The 24,296-nt window shown below is 45.3% G+C and overlaps 1 protein-coding gene and 1 long non-coding RNA gene across 2 annotated transcripts in view; both read right to left on the bottom strand.

The window, feature by feature from the left end:
• The window catches only part of LOC310671179, a 29,640-nt gene extending 8,087 nt beyond the window's left edge, over nucleotides 1-21,553 (bottom strand). Inside the window, exon 1 of the long non-coding RNA XR_014507867.1 lies at nucleotides 20,654-21,553. This is a non-coding gene — a long non-coding RNA (uncharacterized lncRNA). The remainder of the gene's footprint in view (nucleotides 1-20,653) is intronic.
• On the bottom strand, nucleotides 1,529-5,824 carry LOC310672800 (uncharacterized protein; the record flags this gene model as incomplete). The annotated part of the gene is made up of 3 exons (XM_083430458.1): nucleotides 5,743-5,824; nucleotides 1,785-3,321; nucleotides 1,529-1,637 (listed from the first exon to the last, which is right to left on the bottom strand). Exons 1-3 carry the CDS (start codon nucleotides 5,786-5,788, stop codon nucleotides 1,529-1,531), a joined length of 1,692 nt encoding a protein of 563 aa, XP_083286584.1. The 5' UTR covers nucleotides 5,789-5,824.
• Nucleotides 21,554-24,296: the final 2,743 nt, after the last annotated feature.

Genomic DNA, 24,296 nt, shown 5'->3' with positions numbered 1-24,296 from the left:
TCCTTTACCTTTTTTACCTTGGTCACACAAGCCACCTGGCTATTGCGTTCTGCACCAGCTACAGCCTGTGGCCCAACCTTCAACGGTATCTCTTTGTACGGTGCATTGCAGTAATCTAACTATGAGGGATGTGAACAGATCCCATTATTTTCTTCCAGTGTAGGTGGGACTCATGAGGGTTTTTTAAAATTTTCATAAAGATTTTATTTTTGTAAATATTTTTCTATTTCATTTTATGATGTATATGAAACAGAGATAGCAGCTATAACTGTAGTGATCTGACGGGATTACTATGAGGAATGATAAAATATGCATCAAGCCATTGTGTCCGCGATGAAAGCATTGCGCTGACTGGGTTTGATTCATTGACAAAAATTTCTGATCAAATCCCACAAGCCTCTACATCTACGCCATTTTTCTCTACTGCCATTTCTCTATGTCTGACAAGCACGTATAAGCATTCTAGGACACAGACCAGTTGCTGCACCAGGCATCCTAGGCCATAAAGTTAATAGGTTACTTTGATGTAGTTTGTTAATCTTTAGATAGATCTTAGGGCCAGGAAGAGAGTTCAGGAAGAGATGGTGAATACCACCCTTCCTTCCTTCCTTCCTTCCTTTACTGCTTGTTTATGACCTCGGGGTTTTCTGAATGCATTGCTCTAGTCCTGTTTTATTTACTCTCAGATATGTATGCATGTTCAGAGTAGTCTTTGTAGTTAACAGGATTTCTTCTGATCTGACTTTGTCTCACGTGGGGTTTTTTGAAATGCTCAGAGGAAATCTGATTGGTTCTTACAAACACTGTGTAAAAAGTTCTTTTGTGAATAAAACGACCTGGGCCAAGGGGTAGGGAGAGAATTATTATACGCACTCCTCCCAGAGTCTTGCTGGTCAAGCCTCGTGTGTATTTTATTAATCAGAGTCCAATCCTTCTTGCTTTGGGAACGCTACATACAACAGTAGATGAAAATTAGGATATGAAAAGCAAAACTACAAAATAGGCACCTAGACTTGTACATGGGTTCAAACAGCACAGTCCAAGTGAATAATAATTGGCATTATCTGAGATCAAGTATATCTCTGGACTTGCCAAGCTTGTGACAACAGTTGTCTGGCAGATGATGGTTCTGCTGTATATAGAATCATAGAACTGTAGTTATAAGGGACCCACAAGGGTCATCTAGTCCAACCCAAGCAATGAACTAATCTCGACTAAAGCATCCATAGCAGAAGCCTATCCCACCTATGCTTAAAATCCTCCAAGGAAGGAGAGCCCGCCACCTCCCGAGGGAGACTGTTCCATTGTCAAAACAGCTCTTACTGCCAGAAAGTTCTTCCACTCCAATAATGGCTGTCCTGGAGGGACCAGAACACGATCACTGGTTTACTCTCTGTAGGAGTTATTTGATATGATTAAAGATCTTCCCACACGCCAACCCTTTCTAAGGTGTTTCCGTTGTACGAGTTCTTTACTGTTTAGGAAGGGAGCCCCTGCCACTGAAGTTATTTCCATACGCCAAACCTTTCTAAGATTTCCTCCCTGTATGAGTTCTTTGATGTGACTTAAGGGAGCTACTATGACTGAAGCTTTTTCCACACTCCGAACATGTATACACTTTCTGTCCTGTATGAGTTCTTTGATGCAACTTAAAGGCGCTATGGTGACTGAAGCTCCTTCCACACTCCAAACATTTATACGGTTTCTCTCCTGTATGAGTTCTTTCATGCGACTTAAGGGAGCTACTGTGAGTGAAGCTCATTCTACACTCTGAACATGTATACGGTTTCTCTCCTGTATGAGTTCTTTGATGTGACTTAAGGGAGTTACTGCGCCTAAAGCTCATTCCACACTCCGAACATGTATACGGTTTCTCTCCTGTATGAGTTCTTTCATGCGACTTAAGGGAGCTACTGCACCTGAAGCTCCTTCCACACTCCGAACATGTGTACAGCTTCTCCCCTGTATGAGTTCGTTGATGCAACGTAAGGGAGCTACTTTGAGTGAAGCTCATTCCACACTCTGAACATGTATACGGTTTCTCTCCTGTATGAGTTCTTTCATGCGACTTAAGGGAGCTACTTTGAGTGAAGCTCATTCCACACTCTGAACATGTGTACGGTTTCTCTCCTGTATGAGTTATTTGATGTGACTTAAGATAGCTACTGCACATGAAGCTCCTTCCACACTCCAAACATGTATACGGTTTCTCCCCTGTATGAGTTCTTTGATGCAACGTGAGTTGGCTACCGCGACAGAAGCTCTTGCCACACTCCAAACATTTATAAGGTTTCTCTCCCGTGTGCAATCTTTGATGCAAGGTAAGGCTGGAGCTGTGGCTGAAGGTCTTTCCACACTCCAAACATGTATATCGTTTCTCCCCTGTATGAATTCTTTCATGTGAGGAAAGGTAAACGATGCGACTGAAGCTCTTGCCACATTCCCAGCATTTATAAGGTTTGCTGCCTTGATGAGTTTGTTGATGTCTAGCAAGCCCATTGCGGTGAGCGAAGCTCATTCCACACTCCAAACACGTATACGTATGCGCTTTCTCCCCTGTATGAGTTCTTTGATGCGACTTAAGGTGGCTACTCCTACTGAAGCTCCTTCCACACTCTGAACATGTATACGGTTTTTCCCCTGTATGAGATCTTTGATGCAAGGTAAGGGTACTATTTTGACTGAAGCTCTGTCCACACTCCGAACATGTATACGGTTTCTCCCCTGTATGAGATCTTTGATGCAAGGTAAGGGTACTACTGTGACGGAAGCTCTTTCCACACTCCAAGCATTTATACGGTTTCTCCCCTGTATGAGTTCGTAGATGCAAGATAAAGGTACTACTGTGACTGAAGCTCTTTCCACACTCCAAGCATTTATACGGTTTCTCCCCTGTATGAATTCTTTGATGCCTAGTAAGCAGGTCACATCGACGGAAGCTCTTTCCACACTCTAAACATGTATACGGTTTCTCCTCTGTATGAGTTCTTTGATGCGTGGTAAGGTTACCACTGAAACTGAAGCTCTTTCCACACTCCAAACATTTATACGGTTTCTCCCCTGTATGAGTTCTTTGATGCCTAGTAAGAGTTAAGTGACTACCCAATCTTTTTCCACACACGGTGCATTCATGCTTTTTCTCCTCTCTAGGAATTTGATTTTCACCACCCTGAGATGTACAAGAGTCACCCTCCGGCTTCTGCTTTCGTCTCCCTTCTCGCCTTCGGCTTCCATCTTGAACCCTCAGCTTCCTTTGCTCTTTGGATACTTTTGGTGACACTTCTGATTGTTCCCCTTCTGCCAGCATCCCTTCAACATCTCCTGATGGAATAAAAAGGCAAACTGATGAAATGCTAAAGGAGCGTCTTCACCCCAATCATTCAGTCAGGACACAGAGATCTAGGTTCCAAGGGCCTTGTGGCAGTTCCCTCACTGTGAGAAGGGAAGTTACAGGGAACGAGGCAGAGGGCCTTCTTGGTAGTGGTGCCCACCCTGTGGAAAGCTATCCCGTCAGATGTCAAGGAAACAAACACCTATATAACTTTTAGAAGACAACTGGAGGCAGCCATGTAGAGGGAAGTTTTAAATGTTTTATTATGCTTTTATATTTGTTAGAAGCCAGCTAGAGTGGCTGGGGAACCCAGTCCGATCCGTGGGGTACCAATAATGAAAGTATTAATATGGTATTATTATTTATTGAGTTTATATACTGCCCTAAACCCGGAGGACTTGGCGTAGTTTGCAGAAAAGATCACATAATATATAATCAGAATAAAAACAACATCCCAATAACACCCCCCAAAAAAGAGCCACGTTTGAAAAAGACTATAGGATGTCAAACATATCAAGCAAAAGCCTGGTTAAAAAGGAACATGTTTGCATGGCACTTAAAGGTGTATATCCCTTCATGGATCACTGCCTTGTCATGGCGAAGGGGCTTGAATAACTGAGAGAAGCTATGACCTATGCCGTGCAGGGCCACCCAGGACAGACAGGTCAGCAAAGAGTTTAGACTAAATGTGATCCACCTGGAGAAGAAACTGGCAACCCACCCCAGTATTATGCCATGAAAGCTCCATGGACATAAAACAGGAGAAGCTTTGAGAGGAAAGTGAGTTTCCAAGGTATGCTCTGATTCATGGGGTCACGGAGAGTTGGACACAACTAAGATGACTAATCAACAACAAAGGTGTATAAGGAAGGCGCCAGGTGAACTTCCCTGGGGAGAGCATTTCACAGACGGGGAGCCACTGCAGAGAAGGCCCTGTTCTTGCCTTGCCACCCTCCGGACCACTTGAGGAGGCCCATGAAGGAGGACCTCAGGATCGGGCTGGGTTCATATGGAAAGAAGCAGCCCTTGAAGTATTGTGATCCTGAGCCATGTAAGGCTTTATAGGTCAAAACCAGCACCTTGAATTAAGCCCGGAAACTAACTGGTAGCCAGTGCAGTCGGACCAGGATGAGGGTAATATGCTCACCCGCCTTACTCCAGTGAGCAACCTGGCCGCTGTATTTTGCACTAGCTGAAGTTTCCAAACTGTCTTCAGAGCCAGCCCTACGTATAACGCATATCTATATCTAACGTTGAAGTTCCCGGAGCATAGACAACAGTAGATAGGCTATCCCTGGCCAGATAGGGGTGTAGCTGGGCCACCAGCCAAAGCTGATGGAAGGCACTTCAGGCCATCTGAGCCTCGAGCAACAGCAAAGGATCCAGGAGAACCCCCAAGCTATGAACCTGCTCCTCCAGGGGAAGTGTAACCCCATCAAGAGCAGGCGACCTTCCAGCCATCTGCTCTAAGGAACCACCCACTAACTGAGCCTCACTCTTAACTGGATTGAGCTTCAATTTGTTGGCTTTCATCCAGTCCATTACCGAGGCAAGACACTGGTGGGAGAGGGTGCTCAGGGGTAGGGGTAGTAGTAATAGTAATAGCATTAGCCCGTCTAAGTAAGGCCTCAGTCACGCTTGTAATTTTAATATGGACTTGAAGTTGCTTGTTTCTCCTTTTTTTAAACTTCTTCTGCCCAGAACTCCTCTTGCAGAAACTGCTGTATTTAATTGAAACACAAATGTTTTAAAATGTGTGTGGTTCTTTTGGGGGGTGTTATTGCATTGATTTAGTTTTTGTTTTGATTATGTACTTTGAGCTTTTATATTGCAATTTTATCCTGTGAATTGCCCTAAGGCCTGTGGGTATAGGGAGGCATACAATTTTAATAAAATAAAATAAAATCAGGCCGGATAAAAATGATTACAAGTTCCAGGGGGAAGCCCCTGCAGAAGGTTTTCCAATGCTTAAGGGTTTGCCTTGACCCCAAGCCCTATGGGGAGCCCAAGGAAGGTCCCCCACCTGCCCCAGTTGGCCTGCTGGGAGGCGAGCAGGAGAAAGATATGCCCCTCCATTGGGAAAAGATGTCCTACCCCCATACAAAGGGGAAAACACCCTATAAATGCATTATTTTAGCGGAATTAATTATGGTAAATGTAAATATTTGGGGAAATCTCCTTTGCAAAAGCGTGTCCATTAGGAGAAATCTGCACCAAAATGCTGACCAATTTTCAAGAGGTCTTTAAAGATAATAAGATGTGAAAATCTGGATAAACTGACGACGAGAAAAAGGAGACGTAGGAAAAAAAAACTTACCTTGAAACGGTTTACCTAACAGGGTTTTTTTTAACTCCCTCTCCGCCCTCCCTCCAGCTGCACCCCCCTTATAATATATAATGATATGACCCACCTGAAGCGCCTCCGCGAGGAAGGAGAGCCGCCGCCATGACCGGCATCTGCCACCCCGCCAAAAGCGGGACAGGAAGCGGAAGATGCTGTTCTCCCGTCTGCCTTTTCCCCCTCCGCTCTAGGAATCTCAGCTCTGTCGTCTCTGCTCTTAACCATTTCGGAGCCGAGCGGCAGGAGCCTCTGGGCTTCTCTGGGCGGAGAGCGAGGAGAGGTGCTGGTCTCCCCTCTAGAAAGCCCCGCTGTATCAGCTGCACGGGAGCCCCAAAACGTTTTCTAAACTATTTTAAAATATATATATATTTTTTATTTTCAATTTTCAAAATAACATTTTTCCTTTTGGTACATAGATATCCAATCCAAATTTGCAATAAATGGCTTTTCCCCTTGCCCCCCTGGTTTCCATTCCCCCCCCCCCTTTATTCTCCTTGCATATAATTATATTTCTTAGCCAGTCATCTAGTTATTCTTCTTTCTTTGGGACCTTCCCTTCTTTCCACATCTGGCTGCTGTAGTCGCATAAATAAACAGTCTCCTTTGCTTCCTTGGCAATTCTCCTCCTATTACTCCTAGTAAAAAAGCCTCTGGTTTTTTTTAACAAACGTAATTTTAAGAATTTTTAAAAGTTCATTGTGTATCATTTCCCAGAAGCCCTTTACTTTTTTACACATCCACCACATATGAAAAAATAGGGAAAAAGGTAAAAGGCGGATCTACACGGATCCTCGTGAATTCATATGATTTTTTCATTCAAATTAAATAAAACCACCATGATACTGTAGACCATGTCTTACTCTGTAGAAAGCATCAAAAAAATCACGCACCCACTGTTTCGGGGTGGCGCAGGATCGCAAAAACATGGTTAAAAAACACGGATCCTCATGGATCCTCATGATTTTTGCACTAGATCATCCCAAAGTCACCATCAGATCAAAGATCATGGCCATGGGCACAGCATCCACCACAAAAATCACGGATCCACAGCTTCCTGGCGAACCCGTGGCCCAAAAACGTGGTTTTGCAGCACGGATCTTCATGGATCCACACGCTTTTTGCATTGGGCCAACCCAAACTCACCGTGAAATCACATATCATAGTCAGGGGCACAGCCAACACCACAAAAAACTCGGATCCACGCCTGCCTGGCCACGCCCTGGCCCAAAAACGTGGTTCCGAAGCACGGGTCCTCATGAATCCTCATGATTTTTGCACTAGATCAGCCCAAAGTCAACATCAGATCAAACCTCATGGCCAGCAGCACAGAATGCAACACAAAAATCACGGATCCACAGCTTCCTGACCGTACCGTGGCCCAAAAACGTGGTTTTGAAGCACGGATCCTCATGGATCCTCACGATTTTTGCATTGGGCCAACCCAAACTCACCATCGAATCACACATCATGTCCAGGGGCACAGACTGCACCACAGAAAACACGGGTCCACGGTTATCTGGCCACTCTGTGGCCCAAAAACGTGGTTTTGAAGCATGGATCCTCATGGATCCTCACGATTTTTGTATTGGGCCAACCCAAACTCACCATCAAATCACACATCATTCCCAGGCAAACAAACTGCACCACAAAAATTATGGATCCACGGCTTCCTGGCTACTCCGTGGCCCAAAAACGTGGTTTTGAAGCACGGATCCTCATGGATCCTCACGCTTTTTGCATTGGGCCAACCCAAACTCACCATCAAATCACACATCATGTCCAGGGGCACAGACTGCACCACAAAAATCACGGACCCATGGCTTCCTGGCCACTCCGTGGCCCAAAAACGTGGTTTTGAAGCACGGATCCTTATGGATCCTCACGCTTTTTGCATTGGGCCAACCCAAACTCACCGTCAAATCACACATCATGTCCAGGGGCACAGACTGCACCACAAAAAACTCAGATCCACTGATTCCAGGCCACTCCGTGGCCCAAAAACATGGTTTTGAAGCACGGATCCTCATGGATCCTCACGCTTTTTGCATTGGGCAAACCCAAACTCACCGTCAAATCACACATCATGTCCAGGGGCACAGACTGCACCACAAAAAACTCGGATCCACTGCTTCCTGGCCACTCCATGGCCCAAAAACGTGGTTTTGAAGCACGGATCCTCATGGATCCTCACGATTTTTGCATTGGGCCAACCCAAACTCACCATCAAATCACACATCATGTCCAGGGGCACAGACTGCACCACAAAAAACTCGGATCCATGGTTTCCTGGCCACTCCGTGGCCCAAAAACGTGGTTTTGAAGCACGGATCCTCATGGATCCTCACGCTTTTTGCATTGGGCCAACCCCTAACTCACCCTTTATTCAAAGATCTTGTATATAACCACAGATCTGACCACAAAAATCATGGATCTACAGCTTTGTGGCGCTGGCTAGATGTTTCCCTGGATTTATTGACCTGTTTTTAGGCGTGTGAGTTTGAAGAAAGAAACAGCGTCACCTGAATCTCAATCCATTAAAGATGGTCAACATGGCACATTGACTTTGCCAGCTATAACACCTTTGTGGTTCTGACAGTCAAACTCCACCAAAAAGGCAGGACCTCTGGTGGCTTGCTACCTGTCAGGAAACTGCCATCCCAGCGGGAGGCGGAGAGGAGGCTCCAGGACGATGGTGGAGAGGGTACCAGTAGGGGGAGAGGTAGCCCATCCACGGATCCTCATGGATCCTCCACTTTTTTAACAATAACTCCAACAAATGCAGTGTCAAATCACACCTGGAAGGCAGGACTACAGACTGGAGTATAAAAAATGTGGATCCAACACTTTGCCGCGCTGCAGCACCACAAAAACATGGATCCGAGGCACGGATCCTCATGAATTCATATGATTTTTATATTGAAACAAAATAAAAACACCATGATACTGTAGGCCACATCTTAGTCTGTAGGCAGAATAAAAAAAATCACGCATCCACTGTTTTGTGGTGCCGCAATGGTGCAAAAACATGGTTAAAAAACACGGATCCTCATGGATCCTCATGATTTTTGCACTAGATCAGCCCAAAGTCACCATCAGATCAAATTTCATGGCCATGGGCACAGCATCCAGCACAAAAATCACGGATCCACGGCTTCCTGGCGACACCATAGCCCAAAAACGTGGTTTTGAAGCACGGATCCTCATGGATCCTCACGCTTTTTGCATTGGGCAACCCCCTAACTCACCCTTTATTCAAAGGTCTTGTATATAACCACAGATCTGACCACAAAAATCATGGATCTACAGCTTTGTGGCGCTGGCTAGATGTTTCCCTGGATTTATTGACCTGTTTTTAGGCGTGTGAGTTTGGAAGAAAGAAACAGCGTCACCTGAATCTCAATCCATTAAAGATGGTCAACATGGCACATTGACTTTGCCAGCTATAACACCTTTGTGTTTCTGACAGTCAAACTCCACCAAAAAGGCAGGACCTCTGGTGGCTTGCTACCTGTCAGGAAACTGCCATCCGAGCGGGAGGCGGAGAGGAGGCTCCAGGACAATGGTGGAGAGGGTACCAGTAGGGGGAGAGGTAGCCCATCCACGGATCCTCATGGATCCTCCACTTTTTTAACAATAACTCCAACAAATGCAGTGTCAAATCACACCTGGAAGGCAGGACTACAGACTGGAGTATAAAAAATGTGGATCCAACACTTTGCCGCGCTGCAGCACCACAAAAACATGGATCCGAGGCACGGATCCTCATGAATTCATATGATTTTTATATTGAAACAAAATAAAAACACCATGATACTGTAGGCCACATCTTAGTCTGTAGGCAGAATAAAAAAAATCACGCATCCACTGTTTTGTGGTGCCGCAATGGCGCAAAAACATGGTTAAAAAACACGGATCCTCATGGATCCTCATGATTTTTGCACTAGATCAGCCCAAAGTCACCATCAGATCAAATTTCATGGCCATGGGCACAGCATCCAGCACAAAAATCACGGATCCACGGCTTCCTGGCGACACCATAGCCCAAAAACGTGGTTTTGAAGCACGGATCCTCATGGATCCTCATGCTTTTTGCACTGGGCCACCCCTAAATCACTGTCAAACATCATATCATAGCCAGGGGCACAGCCTGCACCACAAAAAACTCAGATCCATGCCTGCCTGGCCATACCGTGGCCCAAAAACGTGGTTTCGAAGCATGGATCCTCATGATTTTTGCACTAGATCAGCCCAAAGTCACCGTCAAATGACACATCATGGCCATGGGCATAGCATGCGCCACAAAAATCACAGATCCACGGCTTCCTGAAGAAACCGTGGACCAAAAACGTCGTTTTGAAGCACGGATCCTCATGGATCCTCACGCTTTTAGCATTGGGCCCACCCAAACCAACGGTCAAATCACACATCATAGCCAGGGGCACAGCCTGCACCACAAAAAACTCAGATCCACTGCTTCCTGGCCATACCGTGACCCAAAAACGTGGTTTCGAAGCATGGATCCTCATGGATCCTCATGATTTTCGCACCAGATCGGCCCAAAGTCACCAGCAGATCAAACATCATGGCCATGGGCATAGCATGCACCACAAAAATCACGGATCCACGGCTTCCTGAAGAAACCGTGGACCAAAAACGTGGTTTTGAAGCACGGATCCTCACGCTTTTAGCATTGGGCCCGCCCAAACTCACTGTCAAATAACACGTCATAGTCAGGGGCACAGCCTGCACCACAAAAAACTCAGATCCACGCCTGCCTGGCCACACCGTGGCCCAAAAACGTGGTTTCGAAGCACGGATCCTCATGGATCCTCATGATTGTCGCACCAGATCGGCCCAAAGTCACCAGCAGATCAAACATCATGGCCATGGGCATAGCATGCACCACAAAAATCACGGATCCATGGCTTCCTGAAGAAACCGTGGACCAAAAACGTGGTTTTGAAGCACGGATCCTCATGGATCCTCACGCTTTTTGCATTGGACCACCCAAACTCACTGTCAAATAACACGTCATAGTCAGGGGCACAGCCTGCACCACAGAAAACTCAGATCCATGCCTTCCTGGTCATACCATGGCCCAAAAACCTGGTTTTGAAGCACGGATCCTCATGAATCATCACACTTTTTGCATTGGGGAACCCCAAATTCACCCTTTATTCAAATATCTTGTAGATAACCACAGATCTGATCCAAACATCATGGATCTACTGCTTCATGGCCCAGGCCAGATGCTACCCTGGATTTATTGGCCAATTTTTAGGTGGGTGTGCTAGGATGGAGGAAACGGAGTCGGCTGAATCTCTATCCAATAAAGATGGGCGTCCAATGGCTGGGCCAGAATGATTTCGATTCGGTTTGCCAGCTCCCAGCTCTTCATGGGGCGCAATAGTCACCTGTAGCCTCCATCAGGAGTCCCAGTGTGATCCTGGATGCTTCTGTCTCTATGGAGGCATTGGTCAGAAATGTAGGAAAGTGCCATTTTTTAATCTATGTCAGGTTAGGCGATTGGTACCGTACCTGTCCCTTTCCAACCTAGCCATGGTGATCCATGCAGTGGTCACCTGCAGACTAGACTACTTTAACTTGCTGTACACCTGAGCCGGGGAGGGCAGGGTATAACTGCGATAGAGTGTGTGTGTGTGTGTGTGTGTGTGTGTGAGAGAGAGAGAGAGAGAGAGAGAGATGCAGGGCTTCCCTTGAGACTGCTCCAGAAACTCTAAATGGTCTAAAATGCAGATGCATGATGTCAGGGAACTGCCATCCGAGCGGGAGGCGGAGAGGAGGCTCCAGGACGATGGTGGAGAGGGTCCCAGTAGTGGGAGAGGTAGCCCATCTGCTGGGGAAGGAAATCAGCGTAACACCAGTGGAGAGGGGGGGGCAGATGGGGGAATCGGAGAGGTGGCTCCAGGACTCTTCGCAAGAGACCAGCGGAGAGGGCACGAGTACTCTGTTGCCCACACCCACTTTGCGCAGAAAACTTCCGCACAGGCAATGGGGGAGGAGACTGGGCGTCAAACAGCTTTTATGCTGGAAGAGGTTTAAGAAATGCCCACTGACGGATTCTGCCAGCGACTGAGGCAGCCACGGAACTTGAGGCTGTCCAGACAGCAAGGGTTCAACCGGGCAACCTAGCCAGGAGTAACGGCAACTTACGCACGAGCAACCCCTAGAACCATTACACATGAGTTCTTACTTGGACTTTGTGGAGAGCCCACATTCAGTTGGTTGTTCATCAGCTGGATTGGCTCCAGGTGGAGTATCGAATCAGGTTCAAGGTTTTGGTGCTAATCTTTAAAGCCCTAAACAGTCTGTGACCTTTCTTATCTGTGGGAATTATCTTCCAATACGCTGGGACGCGGGTGGCGCTGTGGGTTAAAGCCTCAGTGCCTAGGGCTTGCCGATCGAAAGGTTGCCGGTTCGAATCCCCACGGCGGGGTGCGCTCCCGCTGTTCGGTCCCAGCGCCTGCCAACCTAGCAGTTCGAAAGAACTCCTGGGTGCAAGTAGATAAATAGGGACCGCTTACTAGCGGGAAGGTAAACGGCGTTTCCGTGTGCGGCTCTGGCTCGCCAGAGCAGCGATGTCACACTGGCCATGTGACCCGGAAGTGTCTTCGGACAGCGCTGGCCCTTGGCCTCTTTGAGTGAGATGGGCGCACAACCCTAGAGTCTGTCAAGACTGGCCCGAACGGGCAGGGGTACCTTTACCTTTACACACACACACCCATGAGTGTGACGCTCATCTGACAGCAACCTACTGGTGGTCCCTGGCCCAAAACATATCCAGCTGTCCTCAACCAGAGCCAGAGCCTTTTTGGTGGAACGCTTTGTCTAATGAGACCAGGGCTCAGTGCAATCTATCTCAGTTCTCTCACATGTCATGGTGAGTGGGCTTGCACATTCCTATGACCCTTGTGAGCGAAGCCGTTGGGAATCTCATACTCCCAGCAGGGTCACCCAAGGCCAAAGAAAATTAAATATGCTCAGAGTCCTGTAGTGATTTCATGTAGTGATTTCATGCTCTTTATTAAAGCCCCAAACCTCAGGCTTTTATATACATTATTTACACAATGAGTCCTGTCTGACTGGCTGGTTCTGCTTCCCTCCTGGAGCCCGATTGGGCTTTTCCTGCAGGCCAATCAGTTCTTGCATTCTAGGATCCTACTTGTCTATTGTTCTAGGATCCAAGCTTAGTACATAACAGGGAAGGAGCTAGACAAAGAATGATCCAAGAAGTCCTCAACGGCAGAACAGGCGGGTGATAACAAGCAGTGTGTTACAATGGCTCTGAAGGCGGATGAAGGCTGCAGCAGATAGGATCCACCAATTTGTCATGACTACTCATGCCATCAGAACAGAGCCCTACTGCGAAGGCTGTGCGTTGGTCAGCGTGCACTGATCTACACACCTAAAAGAAATTCAAGCACAGGCGTCTTCCAAAAACCCAACCCAACACCCCCCCCCCCATTGTGATCAGCAAATGGCTTACGGAGGCAGGAATGTGAAATCTGGAAGAACCTAGTCATAAATTGACACATGGGCAGTGGATACAGATTCAGTCGTTCTGACTCAAGGAATGAGACAGTTGAGCAGCTCGGCAGCTGTATCCATGACTGAGCAGCCCTTTTTAGGATCCTCTCTGCTCACCCCGAAAAGAGGGAGTGGCTGGAAACGGTGCCCTAAACATAGTCTGCCTCCCTTTTTCCCTGACTGGATTACCGCGCCCAGTGGGGTCACCACCCAGGGGCCGTAAAAGACAATTGAACTTTGGAACATGGAATATATGGACTTTGTCAGATAACACAGACAGCGAACGTCCTAAATGCAGAACTGCCATCATTGCAAGAGAGCTGTGATGTTTTAACATCTATATTGCAGCGTTTCAAGACTCTCGAAGAGCAGGCAAAGGACAACTGAAGGAAGAAAAAGGAGGCTACACATTCTTCTGGAGAGGTCTATCTGAACAGGATTTTGAATACATGGGTAGGATTCGCTATGAAAAACGACCTTGTGAAACTCCTGTCAGAAGCCCCTACTGGCATTAATGAGCGACTCTCAACCCTTCGAATAAAGCTCACAAAAAACCAACAGATCACTATAATCAGCACTTATGTACCAACAGTGGATGCCGATGAAGACATTAAAGAAATTTTTTACTCTCAGCTGGATACCATCCTATCAGATATGCCTAAGGAAGATTAAATTATCCTCCTGGGTGATTTTAATGCAAGAGTTGGGTGAGATTTCGATTTGTGGCCTAGGACTATTGGGAAAGAAGGAGTTGGCAACAGCAACCACAATGGAATCTTACTTTTGATGATATGTGCAGCGCAAAACCTTGTTATTACCAAAACACTCTTTTGACAGAAAAATAAATTTAAAACTTCATGGAGGCATCCTCGGTCTAACCACTGGCACCTCTTAGACTATGTTATTGTCCGTGCTAAAGATCAACGTGATGTGCTCCTTACCAGAGCTATGACGAGCGCTGGACAGATCACCAACTAATACGCGCCACGATGGCTATCAAGATTATACCTCAACGCAGGCTTCAGGGAAGAAAACCAAGGCGCAAAATGAACACTCAAGCCCTTCAAGTTCCCATTAAGCGGGATTGCTTCTAAACGACTCTTAAGGACCACCTGCTTTCAGAATTCCCTGATAACATCGAGGAACACTGGACCAAGCTAAAAACTGTTAGGATATAGCTCCGTTCCTCCTTAAAAGAGTCAGGCATGATTGTTGTGTGTCACATGCCTGTTTAGTCCCAGCACTGTTCTCACTGGGAACTTCCGTTTTGTATATAGCTTTTGTTCTGGATGTTTCCTCGACAGGGATGCAAGCAGCCATGTTTTTCCTTTGTTCTGACCTATGTTGAATAAAGCTGTAAATATGCTCTTCTGTCTGAATCTTCTATTGCGGAGACTGCTGAAAAGGGTGTGCATGAGTCTTGGAATGTGTCTGAGGCTCATGTCGCTAATTGACTGATGCTGTTTCCACGGGAGACCGGTGATCGTCCGGAGACGGCGTGGAGGCCTGATGCCTCTGTCTCCCTGGCAATTCTCCAACAAAAACATCCATTATTGCAGTCTGTGAACAAACTATTGGATACCAAACCAAGAAACACCAGGACTGGTTTGATGAGAATGACAGTGAGATTGAATGCATGATTGACAAGAAAAGGAAGGCATTTCAGATCTGGCAAAGAGAAAGAAACTGTGCCACTAAGAAAAAAACCCTATGCCAATGCTAAGAACCAGAGGACTAAAAAACACCTGGTGGATAAAAAAAAAACAACTCAAGAGATCCAGCACTTAGCCGACACTCATGATGCACAGAGTTTCTTTAAAGCCACAAAGACCATCTATGGACCAATAAATCATGGCATATGCCCCCTACGCTCAGCAGATGGTACCACAAAAGAAGCTTTTGCACTGTGCTGGAAAGGACACTACCAACATCTCCTTAACCACAACTCCCCCATAGCTGCTGAGGCCCTCTCACAAATCCCACAAAAACAAATTAGAGATGAGCTTGCTGTATCTCCAAATCTGGGAGAGTTGCGTACAGCTATTAACCAAGTGAAAAACAACAAAGCCAGTGGACCTGATGGGATACCTGCTGAAATCTTCAAAGTGGGTGGAACTGAACTTACACAACAACTTCACAAGCTCATCAAAGAAATCTGGGAGAGAGAAGCAATCCCAGCAGACTTCAGGGATGCCAAAATTATCAATCTCTTTTTAAAAAGGTGACAGAACTGATTGCGGAAACTATCAAGGCATCTCTCTATTAGCTGTGGCCGGCAAAATGCTTGCAAGGATCTTAGCAAACCGTCTCTTAACATTATCCGAGGTGACCCTTCCTGAATCCCAAAATGGTTTTCAGCCTTCTAGGGGGACAGTGGACATGGTTTTCACAGCTCAACAACTTCAGGAAAAATGCAGAGAGCAAAACCAACCTTGGTACTCACACCAAGCTGCCAGTTCTAGTGGTGCATCCAGCACCTCAGGGGCTCCCCTTGCTTGCTTATGAGAAGAACTGGCTCGGGGGGGGGGGGCGCTAGGGGCGCATTGGAAGATGGCCAACAATACCATCTCTCCGGCTCACACGAGGTAATTAAGAGGCTAATATGGGAGTAATTAGCCTCCGGGTTTTCCCAGGGGGAATGGGAAAACGCTGCCTCGTCCGTGGATGCCTATAAATAACCCCCCGAGTTCGAAAGAAGGAGGGGGTGAGGGCACTGGATGGAAAGCCCTTGTGTGAGTTTTTGGCTCTCCCGGACACTACTTCTGATCGCGATCCTAGTTGCAGGCTCAAGATAAACAATTAGAGAAGAGTAAATGCACATGTTTCGAGCGAAAGAAAGGGAGTTTTGACTGCTAACTGAATCGACCTCTGAGAAGTAGAGTGATGGGTTGGATTGAACAGAAAACTAGATTAAAGAAGATTACATCAAAGATGTCGGTATGTTGAAACGGAGTGGAAAGGGGGGGGGGACTTTTCTTCTTTTCTTCTATGTGATTTACCTAACAACCCCTCCCTAAGAAGAACCATCGCATAACCGATAACAAGAGAGATAGAATAATAAACTGTGTGGAAATGAATCATTGACTAAAGGCTTTGTTTTGTGGAAGATCTGGAAAGCAAATGAAAGGCTTTTGGATGACGCAGTTCTAATGGAGAATCGCCATGACGAGACAGGCTTTGTTGCAGGATTTATGATCAAGAGGGGGAGGAAGCCACGGCTTTGCTATCATATCTGAGTTCTACATTTGACTTGGCAAGAACTACCCTGAAAAGATTGATGTTGGAGCAACAGGTCTGGGAAAGTTAATGAGCAGGTGTTTAGACTGTATTTTATGGAAACGCTGAAATGGCATCTGCCGTTCGAACAGGACCTTTGGATCAAGGTGAAAATCCACACAGGACTATAATAATGTTTGTTTCAATTCACTTGTGGAGACTTTCAGAGTTTATAAAGAAAAGAAAAAACGATAACAAGAACAAGATTGGAAGAAGATTGGTAAAGGATAACAACAAAGAGATGGAAAGATGGAACTCTGAACATCAAAGCAGCACAAATATGAGAGGATTGGACCCTTTTTGAGCTCGAAGCATGGGTACCCCCAACAAAAATTTAAAATTTGGCTAAATATTTGGAAATATTTGGAGTTTATTATGTATTGGTATAATTTGGAATTAATGTGATTTGATTGGTTTGTTAATATTTTTTTTTTTTTTAGAAAGAGAAGAACTGGCTCTGCATTCCATACAAAATGTTGTTGTGCCTGCTGTTTGCTACAGAGACTGAATATTCCTTCCCCCAAGTTTTGGCCCTGCTCAAGAACCAGTTAAGCACTTCTATGCCCCATTCATTTAAACTGCTGAATAAACTTGGCCCTTCCATGAATCCCATTGAAATCTATAACATTATTATTATTCAGTTGTGTCTCAGCATATTTATGGGAAATGTCACTATTACAAAGTGTTTGGAAGAAGAGTTTGGACTTGATATTTCGCCTTTCACTCCCCTTAAGGAGTCTCAAAGCAGCTAACAATCTCCTTTCCCTTCCTTCCCCACAACAGACACCCTGTGAGGAGCTGCATGTGGAGGAGTGGGGAAGCGAACCCAGCTCACCAGATTATGAGTCCACCGCTTTTAAGCACTACACCACACTGTCTCAAAGACTAATAGATGGCAGCTATACATAACCTTTAGCTTAAAAAATAGCAACAATATCTATCTAATGGAACAGTGCAGTGTACTAGCTAGTGTCATAGAATCATAAAATCATAGAGCTGGAAGAGACCGCACGGGCCATCTAGTCCAACCCCCTGCCATGCTGGAACACACAAGCAAAGCACGAGCAAACCACGTTTTTGGGCCATGGAGTGTCCAGGAAGCTGTGGATCAGAGTTTTTTGTGGTGCAAGCTGTGCTCTGTGTGATCTGACGTTGAGTTTGGGTTGTCCCAATGCAAAAAGCATGAGGATCCATGAGGATCCGTGTTTCAAAACCACGTTTTTGTACCACGGTACAACCAGGAAACCAGGGATCTGAATTTTTTGTTGTGCAGGCTGTGCCCATGTACATGATGTTTGATTTGACAGTGAGTTTGGGCTGGCCCAATGGAAAAAGCATGAGGATCCGACCTTCAAAACCACGTTTTTGGGCCATGGCGTTGCCAGATAACCGTGGATTTGAGTTTTTTGCTGTACAGGCTGTGCCCCAGGCCATGATGTGTCATTTGACGGTGAGTTTGGGGTGGCCCAATGGAAAAAGCATGAGGATCCGTGAGGATCCGTGCTTCAAAACCACGTTTATGAGCCATGGAGTGGCCAGGTAACTGTGGATCCATGATTTTTGTGGTGTAGGCTGTGCTCCAGGCTATGACGCATGATCTGACGTTGAGTTTGGGTTGGCCCAATGCAAAAAGCGTGAGGATCCATGAGGATCCGTGCTTCAAAACCACGTTTTTGGGCCACGGTACGACCAGGAAGCCGTGGATCCGAGTTTTCTGTGGTGCAGGCTGTGCCCCTGACTATGACGTGTTATTTGACAGTGAGTTTGGGTTGGCCCAATGCAAAAAACGTGAGGATCCATGAAGATCTGTGCTTCAAAACCACGTTTTTGGTCCACGGTTTCGCCAGGAAGCCATGGATCTGTGATTTTTGTGTTGCATGCTGTGCTGTTGGCCATGATGTTTGATCTGATGGTGACTTTGGGCTGATCTAGTGCAAAAATCATGAGGATCCATGAGGATCCGTGCTTCAAAACCACGTTTTTGGGCCACGGAGTGGCCAGGAGGCCATGGATCCATGATTTTCGTGGTGCAGTCTGTGCCCCTGGGAATGATGTGTGATTTGACGGTGAGTTTGGGTTGGCCCAATGCAAAAAGCGTGAGGATCAATGAGGATCCGTGCTTCAAAACCACATTTTTGGTCCACGGTTTCGCCAGGAAGCTGTGGATCCGTGATTTTTGTGTTGCATGCTGTGCCCATGGCCATGATGTGTCATTTGACGGTGACTTTGGGCTGATCTAGTGCAAAAATCATGAGGATCCATGCTTCGAAACCATGTTTTTGGGCCACGGTATGGCCAGGCAGGCATGGATCTGAGTTTTTTGTGGTGCAGGCTGTGCCCCTGGCTATGATATGATGTTTGACAGTGATTTAGGGGTGGCCCAGTGCAAAAAGCATGAGGATCCATGAGGATCCGTGCTTCAAAACCACGTTTTTGGGCTATGGTGTCGCCAGGAAGCCGTGGATCCGTGATTTTTGTGCTGGATGCTGTGCCCATGGCCATGATCTTTGATCTGATGGTGACTTTGGGATGATCTAGTGCAAAAATCATGAGGATTCATGAGGATCCGTGTTTTTAACCATGTTTTTGCGCCATTGCGGCACCACGAAACAGTGGATGCGTGATTTTTTTGGTTCCTCCTATAGACTAAGATGTGGCCTACAGTATCATGGTGTTTTTATTTTGTTTCTATATAAAAATCATATGAATTCATGAGGATCCGTGCCTCGGATCCATGTTTTTGTGGTGCTGCAGCGCGGCAAAGTGTTGGATCCACATTTTTTATAGTCCAGTTTGTAGGTGTGCCTTCTAGGTGTGATTTGACACTGCATTTGTTGGAATTATTTTTTAAAAAGTGCAGGATCCATGAGGATCCGTGTAGATCCGCCTTTTATGCAGACCCAAAAAATAGTTCGTTCCTTATCCTTACATTTCCAGCATAAATTAGAGATATCTTTATACATTTCAGCAAGCTTTACTGGAGTCAAATACCATCAGTACATCTTCATATAATTTTCCCTTAATGAACTACATGCCGTGAATTTTAAAATCTTTTTTCACATGATTCAAGTAGTATATTATAACCTATGTGGTTTGCCCAGTGTATCATTACAGCTTTAACCTCTTCATCTTTCATCTCCCATTCCAACAGTGGTTTGTACATTCTTGATAACAATTTCTCATTATTTTCTAATAATTCATTTTTGAATTTTGAGAATTCCTTCCCAAAGCCCTTCTCTTTGTCACCTTTGAATATGTCATTTATTTGGCAATATTGTAAGCAACCTGTTAACAGAGCTTTTATATCCTCATATTTTTTCACCTTTAATTTGTTTTCTACTTCTGTGAACAGATCTTTGCATGTTGCCCAGTTTCGTGTTTACCTCTTTTTACAGATATGGTTTCTAATGGGGAAAGCCACCAAGGTGTCTTCTTCTCTAATAAATTCGTATATTTGTCCCATAGTTGGTAAATTGATTTCCTTATAATGTGGTTCAGGAATCCCTTGTGCACCTTTCTTTTCTCATACCAAAATCCAGCATCCAAAATCCAAATCTATTACCACGTCCTTCCAGATCTGATACTTCAGTATTGTTTAACAGTATCCATTAGCCAATAACATGGGGCCCATTGTGTAAATAATGTATATAAAGCAGATACTGTGGGGGAACATTCGTTCCTCCTCACCACTATGAGCTGAATAAAGAGCATTAAATCCACTCTCGACTCCGAGTCTATTTCACACCTTATAAACAATAAAAGCACAATTCTGCATTTGTTATTGAAATATACTCAGAGTCGCAAAGTGATTTCATGCTCTTTATTCAGCTCATAGTGGTGAGGAGGAATGAATGAAAGTCCCCTCAAAGTATCTGCTTTATATACATTATTTACACAATGGGCTGCACATGATTGGCTAATTCCGGAATTCTACTGTAAGCCAATCAGGTTGTGGATTCAGTTCTACCTGGAGCATGATTGGGTGGTTCCTGCCAACCAATCATACTGCTGCATTGTTCTAGGACCAATCAGACTGCTGCATTCTGAATCCTATTGTTCTAGGACCAATCAGACTGCTGCCTTTTGGATCCTATTGTTCTAGGACCAATCAGACTGCTGCAGTTTGGATCCTATTCAACTCAGTACATAACAGTTACCTTTTTCTGTTCTTCCTTTGAAAAAACAAAACGAAACAAAAAATCAGTCCCTGGGGAGAAGATGTTCCATGATGATTAGTAGGCCCTGCTTAGTGAGGCCTTTGCAGGAGACACCCAGGCCTGGTTGTTCTCCACAGCAAAACAAAAGAATTGTGGACCATAAAAAGGTGTGCTTCTTCATTTAAAAGCACTTTATGTACCGTTTATTTTGGTTGTGCAGGTCATGAGAGTCGTGGAGCTCTGCTGCCGCCGATTTAGCATGTTTTCCAAGTCCTGGGGAGGGACAACCCCGCTCTCTGACCCCTGGTCACCTTCCTCTCTGTTTTCAGAGACTTCACATCCACGTTGAAGTGTCTGCTCTGCTCTTCGGGGCTCGAAACTTCCCTCCCCCCAAAGAAGGGATAAATGAGATTTTCCAGGAGTTGTACTTTGCACCCAGTGGTCCCAACCCCACCTTCAGAAAAGGGCAGCCCAAATTATCGAGGGGATGGAGGAACTCCGCTGTGCAGAAAAGTCGCGGAATTGGGAAATTTTTAGTTTAGAGAAAAAGCAAGTAAGAAGTGACACGATTATGAAATTGTGCATTGTGTGGAGAATGTAGGTAGAGAAAAGCTTTTTATTTCTCCTAGCGCTAGAATTCAGGGGCGTCAAAGGAAGCTGAATGGTGGAAGAGTCAGGATATATAAAAGAAACCCTTCGCACAGTGAGGAATTAAGCTATGGAACTCACTGCCACAAGAGGCAGCAATGGACTGCTGTAATAGAGGAATTGAGGAACCATTAAGGAGTACTCTTTGGGTTCAGTCAGTCAACCGGCTTGTAAACTATGCTGTTTGCAATGTGCATTTTAGGGTTGGCTTCACTTAGCAATGTTTTCTTTTGGAATGTTCAAGTTTTTTTTGTTTTGTTAACTTTGTGTTAAATATGTATTCTGTAGTCGACCTCCTTTGTAATGTTCTATTTTGAAATATTTTAAGATAATATTTTAGTTTCCTGTTAAATATGTAGTAAACCGCTTTGAGATTTAAAAAATATATATCAAGCGGTATAGAAATTAATAATGATAACAATAATAACAATAATAATAATAATAATAATAATAATAATAATAATAATAATAATAATTTGTGGTTGGGGGGAAGGCTAGATGGCATCAGTGGACCTCACTGCTCTCCCTTGTCAGTACTCCCTCTCTCCTTATCCCAATTTCCCTAATGGCAGAGGGGCTAGCAGCTTGGCTCCCTCTCCTTGCTGCTTTCACACATTTGGAGAGGGCAGGTGAGGAAGCAGACAGAGCTAGAAAAACAAAGAGGAGCCTGGCTGAAAGGAGCTTCCTCCCAAGTAATAATAATAATAATTTATACCCCCCTCCCATCTGCCTGGGTTTCCCCAGCCACTCTGGGTGGCTTCCAACAGAATATTAAAATACAATAACCTATTAAACATTAAAAAGCTTCAGGAGCAGCAGGTGAGAGACAGTTTCACTGAGATAATAATAATAATAATAATAATTAAAAAAATGTTTTATTTATATCCTGCCCTCCCCAGCCGAAGCCGGGCTCAGAGCAGCTAACATCAAATGTATAACACATTAACATAAAATCAGACAATCAATTAAAATACATCCTCACCTGCGATATTTCCCAGGAGCTGGTAAAGTGAGGGGGAGATACCCTAAAACGTTTCACTAATTGCCCAAAGTCTTCTAGAATGTCTCAACTCTCCCCAAAAAGTGTTTTCCCTCTTATAATTTTATTTTTGATCCTAGTCCTCATTGCTGTTTCGGGTAAAGGAACGAACTGCAGAGGCAGGAGGAGATTTCTCTGACGCCAAGAAGGCTTCATCTTGTGCCAGGAAACATTCCTTGTGGCATATCAAACAGGAAGGTGACGGAGAAACCGCCTTACGGAGTAAGCATAGATGGGGCACCTTCGACCAGAAGAATGGCTCCTTGCAAGTTCAGGATGAAGATGATGTGGCACTTGTCTGAGTGCCAGTCCCTCAGGTTGCAGGATCCAAGGGGACATATGAAATAAGGCCATCCATCTGCTAAACCCGGAGTAGGCAACCTAAGGCCCGGAAGCCAGGTGCGGCCCAATCACCTTCTCAATCCGGCCCGCGGACACTCCAGGACTTTGTCTTTGATTATTATTATTATTTATTTATTTGTTTCTTATCTTTGCTACTTCTTTTTCTTTCTTTCTTTATAAATGTTCTATTTTATATAATTTTCTTTTTTTACCTGTTAAGAGATAGTACATAATGTTTGTACAGACATGTAAATTTTTTAATCAATCAAGAATATTAATTTTAAAAAGAATGTGTCCTTTTATTTTAAATGCATCTCTGGGTTATTTGTGGGACCTGCCTGGTGTTTTTACATGAGCAGAATGTGTGCTTTTATTTAAAATGCATCTCTGGGCTATTTGTGGGGCATAGGAATTCGTTCATTCCCCCCCCCCCCCAAAAAAAATATAGTCCGGCCCACCACATGATCTGAGGGATGGTGGACCAGCCCATGGCTGAAAAAGATTGCTGACCCTTGTGCTAAACTGATCCCAAACTTCTCTTCTACGTGACAAGCATGTGCTACTGCGAAAAGAGCCGATATCAGTTTCCTGAAAAAAGAAGCAAAAGCAGGGAGACGTTTGTCCAAACATAGCAGAGGAAACGTCCCTCAGAACCAACCAGCCAATCCGAGCACGTTTCCTCAGTGAAGGTCATGCCGCTCTGCTTGGTTGCTAAGCAGCAGCTCCGCCCACCCCTCGTGGCCAGCTTTCTTTAAACACCACCAGATTTAACCCTTAGCTCATAAACGGCATGATCCCTGCTGTGGACCTTCCAACATTCCTGACCTCTTAGTCTCTCGCAGGTGATGAAACCGTGCTGACGATTCATGCTCAGCCATGTCTCCTTGGGTCACCAAATCAGGAAGAGGGAATCAGGACCGGGGACCCTGCCAGTACCGCTATCTTGCTACCCACTCATGAAGATTTGAATCAGGAGTGGGGAACCTCAGGCCTCATGGTAGGGGGCACTAACTGCGGCCCTCCAAGTCTCTCTCTGGACCTTGATCATGCCTGTTGTTTCCTTGGATGGAGGTAGCAAATTTTGCCTCTGGATCCGCCCCCAATATTGTCTTGAATGGAAAGAGGCTCCCAGGTGGGGGGAAATGCTTCTGCAGCCTCTACAGTGGTACCTTGGTTCTCAAATGCCTTGGTACTCCAACAAACACCGCAAACCCGGAAGTAAGTGTTCCAGTTTGCAAACTTTTTTGGGAAGCCGAATGTGCTACATTTCGAGTGCGTTGACTCAATTTTGAGTGTAATGCTTCTGTTCTGAGTGTTACGCTGAGGTCTGTCTGTGTTTGCTATTTATTTTGCGTTTTTGTGGCTCTTTTTTTTGTGACTGTGTGGAACCCAGTTCAGCTGCCGACTGATTGATCGTGTGATTGCAGTACACTGTTTACTGCTTTCATTTTATGGCTCAATGGTCTCGTTAGATGGTAAAATTCATGTTCAATTGCTGTTTTAGGGGTTGTTTTCAGAAGTCTGGGACGGATTAATCCATTTTGCATTACTTTCTATGGGAAAGCGCACCTTGTTTTCGAATGCTTTGGTTTGGGAACAGACCTCCGGAATGGA

This window comes from Podarcis tiliguerta (genome assembly GCF_965153285.1).
Source record: "Podarcis tiliguerta genome assembly, chromosome: 2".
Classification (NCBI taxonomy): Eukaryota; Metazoa; Chordata; class Lepidosauria; order Squamata; family Lacertidae; genus Podarcis; species Podarcis tiliguerta.
Note: the sequence above shows the minus strand (reverse complement) of the source record. Positions and strands in the feature narration are given on the sequence as shown.